The sequence below is a fragment of the Dendrobates tinctorius genome, unplaced genomic scaffold (genome assembly GCF_039654945.1).
Source record: "Dendrobates tinctorius isolate UK_male_01 unplaced genomic scaffold, ASM3965494v1 ptg000360l, whole genome shotgun sequence".
NCBI lineage: Eukaryota > Metazoa > Chordata > Amphibia > Anura > Dendrobatidae > Dendrobates > Dendrobates tinctorius.
This window is the reverse complement of record NW_027362026.1, coordinates 31,535-43,786: the sequence shown is the minus strand read 5'-3', so window position 1 is coordinate 43,786 and position 12,252 is coordinate 31,535. Positions and strand designations below refer to the sequence as shown.

The following is a 12,252-nucleotide window of genomic DNA, read 5'->3' as shown; positions in this document are numbered from 1 at the left end:
TTAAAAAAAAAAAGTTCATGTGAGCTTAATCAGCTGACAAGTTCCCTTTGATAATACACATTATCCAGTGCACTCATAATGAAATGTCCCTTTGCCTATCTCATGGGTGCAGCTATAGGCACAGATGTAATGCGTATTTCGGTAAATGCTACTTTTCTGTTCACACACCGTGCTTTGCGCCAAGCACTGTGTCAGGGTTTCTGAGGGAATTACTGAAAAAAAAAAAAAAAAAAAAGCTATTCCTGTAAGAACCTGATGGAGCCATTCACTTGAAAGGAGCAGACGGAGTCACTGTGGACACAGTATGGCCTCCGTCTTGGCAGTATTGGTCTTTTTCGGATATGCACAAAAACGTGGTTAACTATGAGCCAAAGCCAGAAGATTCAGAAGAAGAAAAAAAAACAAGCACATCTCCTATTCCTTTTCAGTCTACTACTAGATTTGGCTCAAAAAACAGCACCCAAACTGCATGCTTGATGCCAGCCTTATGGCTATTTTCTATTACGTCCATGGGGATTCATGCGCTGTAATTCATATCTCAGATAAACAATGGTAAGTAGTTTATATCTGACATCCTGCAGCAGACATTCATTTCCACACTTGAAGCTGCAGTCATCAATAATATCACAGATCTACCTGACCGTACGTGCCAGGCGGGAAGGCGCGGCAATGTAATAAAACTCTACAATCACCACAGAAAATGGTTCAGATTTCTTTGTATTGCAGAGAAAACCCATAGAAGCAGGGGTTATGCCCTCTCACGAGACTTTGGCATTGACTGGCATGTCAATTATTTATCTAGCTGGGATAAATGGTTAATGATTTATGGAATAGTATATAAAGAAATGTTAGGAGCAATGCAAACTCTTCATTCCCGGTTTATAGCTCGACTATCAGAAAAGAGGCCATCTCTCAGCAGAAGACTAATGGCCGGTGACACACAGCACTCGGAACCTTTTTGCCTGGTTTCGGCAGTGTTATAAAAAGTAGTCCTGGGACTATGGAGGTGATTTAAAGCCCATGATAAAAACTCATGACTCCTGAAGGACCTTCGCATACTAAAACCAAGTTTATGAGTTCATAACAGCAGAGGGAAACACAATCCCCCAAAGCATCGAGGCAGAACCGCACACGGCCGTAAAACCGGTGAAAGTTTTACAGTATGAGAAGAGACTTGGAGGGCGTCAATGGGCGTCCACGCAAGATAAGTAGACGCAATAAGTGACCTAAGGCCAGCAAGGATCTTCTGGCCAGAACACAACAATCACCTCACGAGTGAAGGAACTGCAGATCCTGAAGAGCGACTGTGTTATTAAAGCACTTCTTCAATTTTAGCATTCGCACGTTATTGCCTCTGCTTACCCCAAGCTGCCGGCTTTCTTGAATAAATCATCTTCAGAGGAGTCAGACACTAAAACAAACAATTAAAGCAGCAATTAAGATTCTGGCTAAAACCAACTACACATTAATTATGTTGTGGGATTGAAATGCAAATATATGACTTATGAATATAAAGTGCCTCTACCCAAGCCCACACCACAACTTTTTGCACTGTATTAACACTATTTATCTCATGATAAAGTCTTGCATGCCATGTTGAGCTAGACATTTCAAGTTATCTCTACCATATTCCACCCACTCTTCATATCAGTTGACTCTGATAGTAAAATTGCTTTACACTAATAAGAGGTGAACAAATTTTCCTGGTCTACTAACCTACTGACTGTGGAATTAATAGAGCGTTGTGTATCGATTAGCATGGCTATCAGGGGCCTGCTGAAAATCTTAGCCCTTCTATATAGCATTTGCCAGGGCTTTATAGGAGAACGTCATTTTCATTTTATATTGCAATACAAAAAAAAAAGACGAACAAATGATAGCAGGTTCAAGTCCCCTTAGGAAATTTCACAATAAAGCATAAAAAAAAAAAGTTTTAAAAAGAAAAAATATAAAAAAGTTTGACTCAACTTTCACCAAGTTTATTAAAAAAAAAAACATGGCATCACCAAATCAGTAGAAGTTCAAACAATAAAAATGTAAAATTAAATATCTTGTACGATAGAAGGAAAAGAAGAAAAGCCATTGCTGTTTTTCAGTCGTCACATAGTTCCAGCAATAAAAAGTCATTAAATTGTCATCCACATCCCAATATGGCATCAACAAAAGCATCAGGTAGCCAAGCAAAAAACAAGCCCTCACAAAGCCTGTCAGCAGGACTGTGCACAGTAACCTACAGACAGTGTCAGGTCGGCGCCGTTACACTGATTACAACGATACCTTGGTTGATGAAATCCGTCTTGTGGTTATTATTTAATCTTTATTTTCAGTTTTGAGTTAATGATATGCTCGTGCTCCAGGGCGGCCTGTGGAGGGTCTTCATGTGGTGGTCTGATTAGCTATTCATAGTGAAGACTGCTGACAGGTCACTGATCCCTCACTGACCTGCCCCCTAATTTACATAATCAATATTATATGTATTGAAAAAAAAAAAATCACTCTGCAGGCAGTCGTTGGTGGCAGCACCTGCACTGCAGCATGATCGCATCTATAACATGCATTCAATTGTTTTATTTAGTCATAAACATTTATACTAAAAAAAAAAAAAAAAAATCTTTTTCAAAATGGTGCCAGCCCCGCCTGCACAGTAGCATCTATCGGAGATTTATTTTGCTTGAGAGAAAAAAAAATTGTCTCCACCAAGATGGTGTCGGTGGCACATGCGCAGTATCATCTATCGGATTGCCAATAGAGGCTACTGCGCAGGCGCGGTCGGCGCCATTTTTTACAATGAGTTTATGACTAAATATACATAGAACAATTGAATGCATATTATAGATGTGATCATGCTGCAGCGCAAGTGCTGCTGCCGATGCCTGCCTGATGAATGTGATTTATTTTTTTTTTAATACTAGTATACTATTATTTTTAAATAATGAATATTATATGCATTTAATATTTACTATGTAAACTAGGGGGCAGGACAGTGAGGGATCAGTGACCTGTCACCAGTCTTCATTATGAATACCTAATCAGAGCACCACATGAAGCCCGCCCACAGGCCACCCCAGAGCCCAGGCATATTACTAACTCAAAACTGAAAATAAAAAGATTAAAACAACCACAAGACAGATTCCATCAACTAAGGCACCATATTAATCAATATAATGGCACCAGACTGACAGTGTCTGTAGGTTACTCAGCATAATCCTGCGGACAGGTTCCCTTTAACAGAAATATTAAAAGTTTTGGGTTTTCTAACAGTGATTAGATATAAAAAAAAAGGTATTCATTTTTTATATTTCCTTAGGTTTGTTTTTTTGACAAATGCCTAAATTTTTTTCACTACTTTCAAGAAAACAAACAATCCCTACCCCACCCATCAAGAGAAAAACAAACCTATTTACAAATTATCTCAGGAACTGTACTGACCTCCCAAATAAAAAGTCACATTGTCAGGTTTAATTTACTACACAATGAATACTCAAAACTTGAAGAGGTTGTTCACTACTTTATGGTAGTAGTAGGCAGGGCTCTGGAGCCGGTAAGCTCTGACTCCTCAATTTCCATGACTCCACAGCCCTGGTAGTTGGATAGTTAATCAATGTCTGATCGGTCAGGGCGTCCGACAACCGTGACTCCTGGCGATCAGCTGTCCTTCGTGATGACGGGGGTGGTGTGGAGGGGCAGAAATGCTCAATTGCGGAGCCACTCAGTCTTCTCATAGTGGCCACAGCCGGGTCCCGCAGATCCGCCTTCTATTGATTTGAATACCCGCCTCCTTTTGATCTTAAATATAGCTCAATGATAAAGTAGTCGACAACCTCTATAAAACTCAAAAAAACAAAAATGGATTTGAACTTTTTCGCTACTCCACCCCACTTGGATTTTTTTTGCCCATTTTCCACTACATACGTTTTGTAAAATGAATAATGTAATGTAATACAATTCTTGTAAAAGTTGGAAAAAAAATTAAAACATAAGAAGGAAAAATGGTAGCAGTGGAATGGGTCGAAATAGAAGACAAGACATCACCAAACCCAAAAGCCGCTGTGTAAGAGCTATGATAGGCTAAGAACATCCCACTAAGACCTGGGAAGTTACACCAATCAAAAAAGTGTACAGCAGTATCCTTGAGACATTACCTTTAAAGGGGCTGAGCCTTTAAAATTATGTATACATAGAATTGATAATAAATGTATATCTCATGGATCAACAGTGACGATTGTCATGAAAATTGAGCAGCCAAAAGTATGAATGGAGAGTGAATATGAATAGTGATCATGAGTGGCCATTCAAGGTATATAGAAGAGTTCATGCATGCTCACTGCCTCCCTATTCTGAGGATGGGTGATGGCCCCCAGCAATCCACATTTATCACCTATACTGTGGGTAGGTCTTAAATGTAGCTTATGTGATACCCCCCCGTAGGAAGGATTAATTGTCTCACTGATCCCCTTCAGACCACTATTTCTGTAGCTGCTATTAACTCTAATGTGCTCACACATTTAAAAAAAACAGCTGAACCCCAGAGACTGCTGGTAAAAAAAAAAAAAAAAAAAAGGAACGCCGACTCCCAATTAAACCTCCTAAAAACAGTCTGTCACCCTTCACCTCACAGCATCTTACCGAAGTCTGTTATTAGTTGTTTGGTCTCTTTCTTCTGACGCTTCGGCTGCTTACAGTTCCACGTGTCTGCGCCCCTAGCGAGCCGTGTGTCCGTGCTGGTTTCCTGATAATAAATAATGACACTTGCTAGCAGGAAGTTCACATACAGGCAGGCATTACTCCAGCCAAAAACCATTGCTAGCAATTTAATATAATGTGAATTACATGCAGAATAGCAGAACTACAATTTGTATAGAATTAGGGGGTAAAAAGGCAAAAAATAGATTTAATCCGCTAATTTTTGAACAAGAGAGGCAGAAATTTGTATTTAAAGGGCAACTATACCTTAAAATAACTTTTTAGAATAAGCGGTTATGCGTATACCCAAGGAATAGCCTCATCTCTGGTCATTATATCACTTGTACATGGCATTTTTCACCAAATCTCCCCTTTGCATAATTTCTCTCTACTTACCAGCTGTCTATGACACGACAGGGGGAAGCTAAAAGCTATGAGGGCTCCTATACCCTTAACACACAGAAAAGGGGGATTAGTCCTGATCATCGTTCCTTAGCACGCAGTTGGAAGTGGAAAAGGCATGGAGGAAAATTATACAGTGGTGTTGAGCAGTGTAGATGTGAATCCATCTCTAGGAAAAGCTAGCTAGAATATGCACAATCTGTTTCTCTGGCTCTCAGTCTGCTCCATAGAGCATTAAAAAAGGTGTATTGAGCAGTGTAGATGTGGAATTCAGCTTTTGGAAAAGATAGCTAGAATAGGCACAATTTGTTTCTCTGGTTCTCAGTCTGCTCCATAGAGCATAAGAAAAGGTGTAACCTGTCAAACAGACACAAAAACAAACACATGGGTTCACTAGGAGAATATACTGTGAGACATCGGACAATCACAAGAATATTATGAATTGGAAATATTGCACGTGCCTCTTAATGAACTGAACATAATTGATCCAGTACTCGTGATTAACAGCAGAATATTACATCATTCTCACAATAATGTGCATCTCCTCAAAGGTCCCAACATGGGGACTGATGACCTACTGAGAACGTTTGACCAACAGCACGGTGCACATGAACGTATCGGTCATCTGATTTCATAATGTAAATTGCATACCTTATTAAATCGATCTCTTACACCTGACGTTCTTATATTGATAATCCAGGTCAAAATGGATGCATAACCCGAATACTGACTGAAATCCCACAATGTCTGTCTGCTATCTCAGCCTTCTTCTCTGCTCGCTTTCTCAAACTGAACATGGACAAAACAGAATTCATCATCTTTCCCCCATCTCACTCTACACCTCCACCAGACCTATCCATCAATGTCAACGGCTGCTCTCTTTCCCCAGTCCCGCACGCTCGGTGCCTTGGGGTGATTGTTGTGAGTTCATTTTTCCCTTCATCATTGAGGTCTGATGAACTCCCTCCTCTAGTGAAGGAAGGTAGTGAGACTGATTACCAAACACCTGGGCAGCTAGATGATGACTGGGTGGCTGGAATTGAGGACTGGATATAAGGCTGCCGACGCCCTTCTTCCTGGCTGGTGATTTTCCTGCTGGATTCTTGGAGACCAGTCTGATTCCTGCGTCTCAAAGCTAAGTTTTTCTGCTCTGCTTTGTACTCTTCAGTTTTGTTTTTGTTTGCCTTGTTTTTTGGGAGTTCTGCCATCCCCGGCCGGGGGTGAGCTGAATTCCATTTTTGTCTCTGATCTGTTGATCTTTTGCTCTGTCTTCAGAATATACCTGAGTGCTGATATAGTCTTTTGAAGCCTAGCGACTTCAGGGCCTGTTTTTCCTATCTGTCGGTAGGCTCATTTTGATAGGGTTTTTGCGGATGGCAGACAGCAGCTTTCCTATCCTGTCCTATGTAGTTAGCTTGGGCCCCATCATTTGCTCAACCTATCTTTCTATTTGTGTTAGTGTTTTCATCTTGCTTCACCGTCATTATATGTTGGGGGCTGCCTATTGCTTTGGGGTCTGCTCTGGGGCAGTTTAGTTTTTCCCCTTTCTGTCTTTAGGCTATGTAGCTCTCCGGCTGTGATCGAGGGGTCTAGGGCACCGTAGGAACCCCCCACGGCTACTGCTAGTTGTTGTGGATAGGTTCAGGGGTCTGCAATCCGATAGCTGCCAACCTCTCTGGTTTTTCTGGACTTAGCTGGTATTTTGTTTTTTCCTCCTTCAGTGACTCATCATAACAGGGATGTAGTCGGATCTTCCCAAGTGCAGTTTATCATTGCTAAAATATTTTATCAAATTAGGAAGTCTATTGGCAAACATCGGTTGGGAAATGGACCTCCTTCAATGGAGGAAGTGGTTCAGAGCTTGAATAATACAATTATAATGGAAAAAAGTTCTATATTAAGAGGGGAGTGAACAGTAAATTTGGGAAATAATGGTGTGACTCTATAAAATGCCCAGCTGTAGTTTTTGATGCGCTGGCAAAGGAAGTCTTCAATTTGTTGGTTCTATGAGACGTCTCTAATTCCGGTCTCAACTGGATTATGTTATAGCAGATTCATTAACAGAAGGGAATTATCTCATTTTAACTTAATTGGTCATCTTGCATTGCACACCACAAAAGGAAAAGGGATGTTTGTTTGAGGGGAAGGGGGGCAGAATTTTGTTCTAAAACGTATGAACATTGGTTTGTATGCTTGACATTATTGTACCTGAGGTATATAAGGATTTGTTTATTGCCAACTGTTCTGCTGTAACTTAACATTGGTTTTAATAAGTTTCTTAATTTTATAAAGTCTAACTGTACAGTAAGAGAACTCAAGAATCTAAGAGTATCCCACCGTCGCCCCTGCAGTCTGACTGACAACGTACTGTATTTAGTGTGATCGCAGCAGCAGAGGAGGGACCCTGAGGAGCAGTCTATCAGGCAAGGTGGGTGAAGACCAAGCTTAAAACTTTTCAAAAAGAATTATACATCCATTCTCAAATGGATTTTCAAAATAAGAACACAAATCTTAACAGTTTTAATAGATCTATTTAATAATGTATGCAGTACCTATTGTGAAATCTGATCTGCAGATCTGCTTTAAAGGGTTGCTCCTAGAGGGAATCAGGTGAACCCGAGTAGGACAACACCTTTAACATAGTAGGGCAGGCAGGACCGCAGACTGCTTCTGATTCTACTTAAAAAGGCAATAAATTCACTTCATGCAGATACCATAGTCTCAGAGAACACTGCACGTGTACAACTACAAGCATTCACAGATTTACATTATATTTGATTTGTAGATTTTTTTGATGACTAGTAAATTCAAAGGTAGGACCGAGGGATTTTATAAGAACAAACTGCATACAGAGCCCTGTCTTGATTTTCCTCTCTTGGCTTATTGATTGAATATGTTAGTGGTATAAATGAGTTCCTCCTGTCTGCAGTTTGTGTTGAATCTCTGGAGAGTAGATCCTGTGGGGTTATTAAGGATATGCTAGTGCTCTGAAGTACTAATTCCTGGCGGCTTCACTGTACTTAATGAGTTTTAGCAGCTAATTGCTTTAACAACTGGTATATGGGCAAATAAAAGATTTAACCAATAAGTTTCTAGAGAACGTCCTGGTGGACACCGTCTACCAGATACTGTGTCGTGATCAAAGAATATAAGCTGTGAATAGAAACACTATTTGGAGTCTATTAACATATTAAACATTAACTACTAGTCATCATTAGATAAATAGATCTTTGGATAAATAGTGAAAAAAATCTAGAAAATGTTGAGAATTTGTGTAAAAGCAACATCAAGTGCATCCACCATATGGGAAAAGACAAATCGTGGTAGCGCACACTGGCGAATGTGCATTTTCTATGACGCAAACTGCACAAACATGGAGAATGGTGCAGCTTTTAAGTAGTCAGCAGCTAAATACAGCTTTATGGATAACTACTGTAGCTGAAGAGCCCGGTGTTGCCCGGGCATAGTAACCAACTGTGGTTAGTTATAACAAATTATGATTATATTGCACATAAAAACATTTCACATCATATATTCAACACTACAGATTTGCAACAAAAATTAACTAAACGATTACCCAAGTATTGATAGTATTTTTTTTTCCAACTCATTCAAGATTTTTGGTTTTTCCTTTCGGTGCAAAGATGAACAGATTTTTGGCAGTTCCAACTCTTGAACAGACCACGTAAAGTTGACCATGAGAAAAGCATGGAGATTGCAAATCGATCCCTACTACTTTCAAGGACTGTCCCTGAGCATTGTTAATGGACATTGCAAATAGCAGTTGAACTGGAAACTGGAGGCGTTTAAAATCAAAAAACAAATCAGATGGAATGAGTGGAATTCTTGGAATGAAAATGTCCTCTCCTTTGGCACATCCTGTTTCTGAGCTGTGTATCTACGGGGCCCGTTACACATAGCGATATCGCTAGCAATATCGCTGTAACGTCACCGATTTTGTGACGTAGCAGCGATATTGCTAGCGATATCGCTATGTCTGATACTTACCTGCGACCGGCTCCCCTGCTGCTCATCGCTGGTCATGCAAGAACGTCCTGGACCATTTCTCGTCAGGCGCTTCCTGCTGGACTTCCTGTGGCGCCGACGAGCAACGCGTGGACACGGGCGGGAGGACGTCAGGATCGCCGCGTCTGACAGGTAAGTAGCGACCCCCGACCCCTGCTATGTCGCTGGTGAGATCTGCCTGTGTGGCAGCTCACTAGCGACCACTTAGCGATGCACCAGCGATCCACATCGTTGTCGGGATCGCTGGTGCATCGCTAAGTGTAACGGTACCCTTACTCTATCCTGTGTGATAATGTCTGCTGAGCTGTGTACCTAATCCTCTCCTGTGTGATACTTTCGGCTGAGCTGTGTATCTAATCCTATCGTGTGTTTCTGACTGCTCAGCCGTGTATCTAATCCTATCCTGTGTGAAACTGACTGCTGAGCAGTGTATCTAATCCTATCCTGTGTGATACCGTCTGCTGAGCCATGTACCTAATCCTATTGTGTGATATTGACTGTTGAGCAGTGTACCTAATCCTTTTGTGTGTTACTGACTGCTCAGCCATGTATCTAATCCTATCCTGTGTGATACTGACTGCTGAGCCGTGAATCTAATCCTACCCTGTGATACTGACTGCAGAGCTGTGTATCTAATCCTAACCTGTGTGATACTGACTGCAGAGCCATGTGTCTAATCCTCTCCTGTGTGATACTGACTGCAGAGCTGTGTATCTAATCCTATCCTGTGTGATACCGACTGCTGAGCCGTGTATCAAATCCTATCCTGTGTGATACTGACTGCTGAGCAGTGTATCTAATCCTATCCTGTGTGTTACTGACTGCTCAGCCGTGTATCTAATCCTATCCTGTGTGATACTGACTGCTGAGCAGTGTATCTAATCCTATCCTGTGTGTTACTGACTGCTCAGCCGTGTATCTAATCCTATCCTGTGTGATACTGACTGCTGAGCAGTGTATCTAATCCTATCCTGTGTGTTACTGACTGCTCAGCCGTGTATCTAATCCTATCCTGTGTGATACTGACTGCTGAGCCATGTGGCTAATCCTCTCCTGTGTGATACAGACTGCTGAGTTGTGTATCTAATCCTATCCTGTGTGATACTGACTGCTGAGCCATGTATCTAATCCTATCCTATGTGATGCTGGGCTCCCCCTGCAGTCTGTGTCAGAGGGTGGTCTGTGTTGGCACGGTAATAAATTGTGTTATTTCCAGCTTTACAGAAGGACGATAAAACCATAGAAATGATAAGAATAATAGTCCAAATTGTTTGGTAAATTGGAACGCGTGGGGTTAAAATTTTGCCTCACAACATAGCCTATGATGGTCCAGATGTGTGACTGTGCAAAATTTTGTGGCTGTAGCTGCGACGGTGCAGATGCCAATCCCAGACATACACACACACATACAAACAAACACACACACAAACACATACACACTGAGCTTTATATATTAGATGGCCTGCAGTATATGGCCATACAGCTACTTACACAAGCTGCTTTTATCTTCAGTCAATTTGGAAACCTCACCAATAACAACATATCAGCGGTATAGCATTATGGAACATGCACTGATCTCGAGATGCGGAAGCAGTTTGAGATACAATGTTAATCCAGCCTTTAAGACTTTGTACTTGGCAATTTTCCAAAGACACACTGTGGTATGGAGTCCTGAAAGGATGTAGCAGGGTCTTTTGCGCTATATTTATTTGTTGCTGTATGATAACGCAATGGGCCTCCAATGAATGCATGTCATCATGGCTGCCTTCCTGTCTACAGGTATGGAACCCCTCTGGGCTTTCAGACATTTCTTGGTTATTTGCATGATGAAATATGCACTTGTTGGTTTTTCATGACATCTAAAAAATCACTGAACTTAAAGTCTTGGCCTCTTAACTTTTATTACTGCATAGACTCATATGTATAAAGTAACAAAAATTAGCTTTTACTCATCCTTCCCCGGGTCCAGTGCTGACGCTCTGTCGCTGCATTGTTCTACCCAAGTCTACAGCACTGCAGCCAATTATTGGGTTCAGTCTCTAGTGCCATTGGCACCAGCACAGACACTCAGCCAACCTATCGATCAACTGCAGCGGTTACAAGCGCTGTACATGTGATGTCACTGCTGCAACTGATCAGCAAAGACCGAGTCAGCCAATATTGGTCATAGGGACAGTAAGTAAAAGCTCAGTTTGTTACTTTACGTGTCTCTGAGCCTATGGAATGACAAAAGTTAAAAGGAGGACAACCTATTTAAGGAGACTTTCCAATTTACATCCGCTGCCCCACGTGCCTAACATACACAAACATAGATCTGCCATAGCTCCACTAGCGGATGTTAGGAACTGCAGTAGTAGAGGGTGACCATGAGATGACTGGAGAGTATCTTGCATGGGTCCTATTAGAATTATTAGGATATATGCATGATACGCTACAGGCCTTGGTAACTTTACTGCCCACTATGTATTCATTTATCTCCATGTTCGATCTAGTAGATCAAAGCTAGTCCGCTAAATAAAAAATGCCTGGATAAGTCCACATCAATACTTCGTTCTAGCCATCTACTCTGATACATGTAATCTAGCTATATCTGGAGAGGAACTTTTCGTTCTTACCTGTTTGCACCTCACCCTGTCATTAATATTTTACGCTCTTCCATGAGTTTCTGCTATCCTGATTATACAGGGGGGCGGGGGGGAGAGGGGGATCAACACACTTCACTGGCCTAAAGGTAAAGTGGCCGCCTGGCTGTGCACTGATAGTTAAATGAGCTGTGCAGTCTCCATGGATCAAGAGATCTCCAAATACCAATTTAGAAGTTTGAGCAGGCAGCCAAAGAAAATTAAACTGTCCGAGGAAGAGGAAAAGTATGAGCTGGCAGATATCACTTTCCGTGAGCTCAAGACACAGGCAAATACACAGAGTTCAAGGCTGCAGCAAATAGGCTTATCCAGAGCAAGGTAAAGCCTGTTCAACAAAGGTTTCGGGGACTTCCTTCAGCTCTTTTGCTTATGAAAATTTCTAAAACCACCACCCCCCACCTATTAACACAGAAGTAACAAGCTTCCTTCGCACTTGTTTATGAAAAAATACAGATCAATAGGGAAGCGCAGTACAGACCATCCTGGGACAGGAAAAGAT

At 41.4% G+C, this 12,252-nt stretch overlaps 1 protein-coding gene across 1 annotated transcript in view; it reads right to left on the bottom strand.

Moving 5' to 3' along the window:
- Nucleotides 1-12,252, bottom strand: part of BRCA1 (BRCA1 DNA repair associated) — a 189,609-nt gene that overhangs the window by 152,086 nt on the left and 25,271 nt on the right. The window contains exons 3-4 of the mRNA XM_073562633.1: nucleotides 4,627-4,729; nucleotides 1,363-1,411 (exon numbers count right to left, since the gene is read on the bottom strand). Of these exons, the coding sequence (XP_073418734.1) occupies nucleotides 1,363-1,411; nucleotides 4,627-4,729 (152 nt within the window). The remainder of the gene's footprint in view (nucleotides 1-1,362; nucleotides 1,412-4,626; nucleotides 4,730-12,252) is intronic.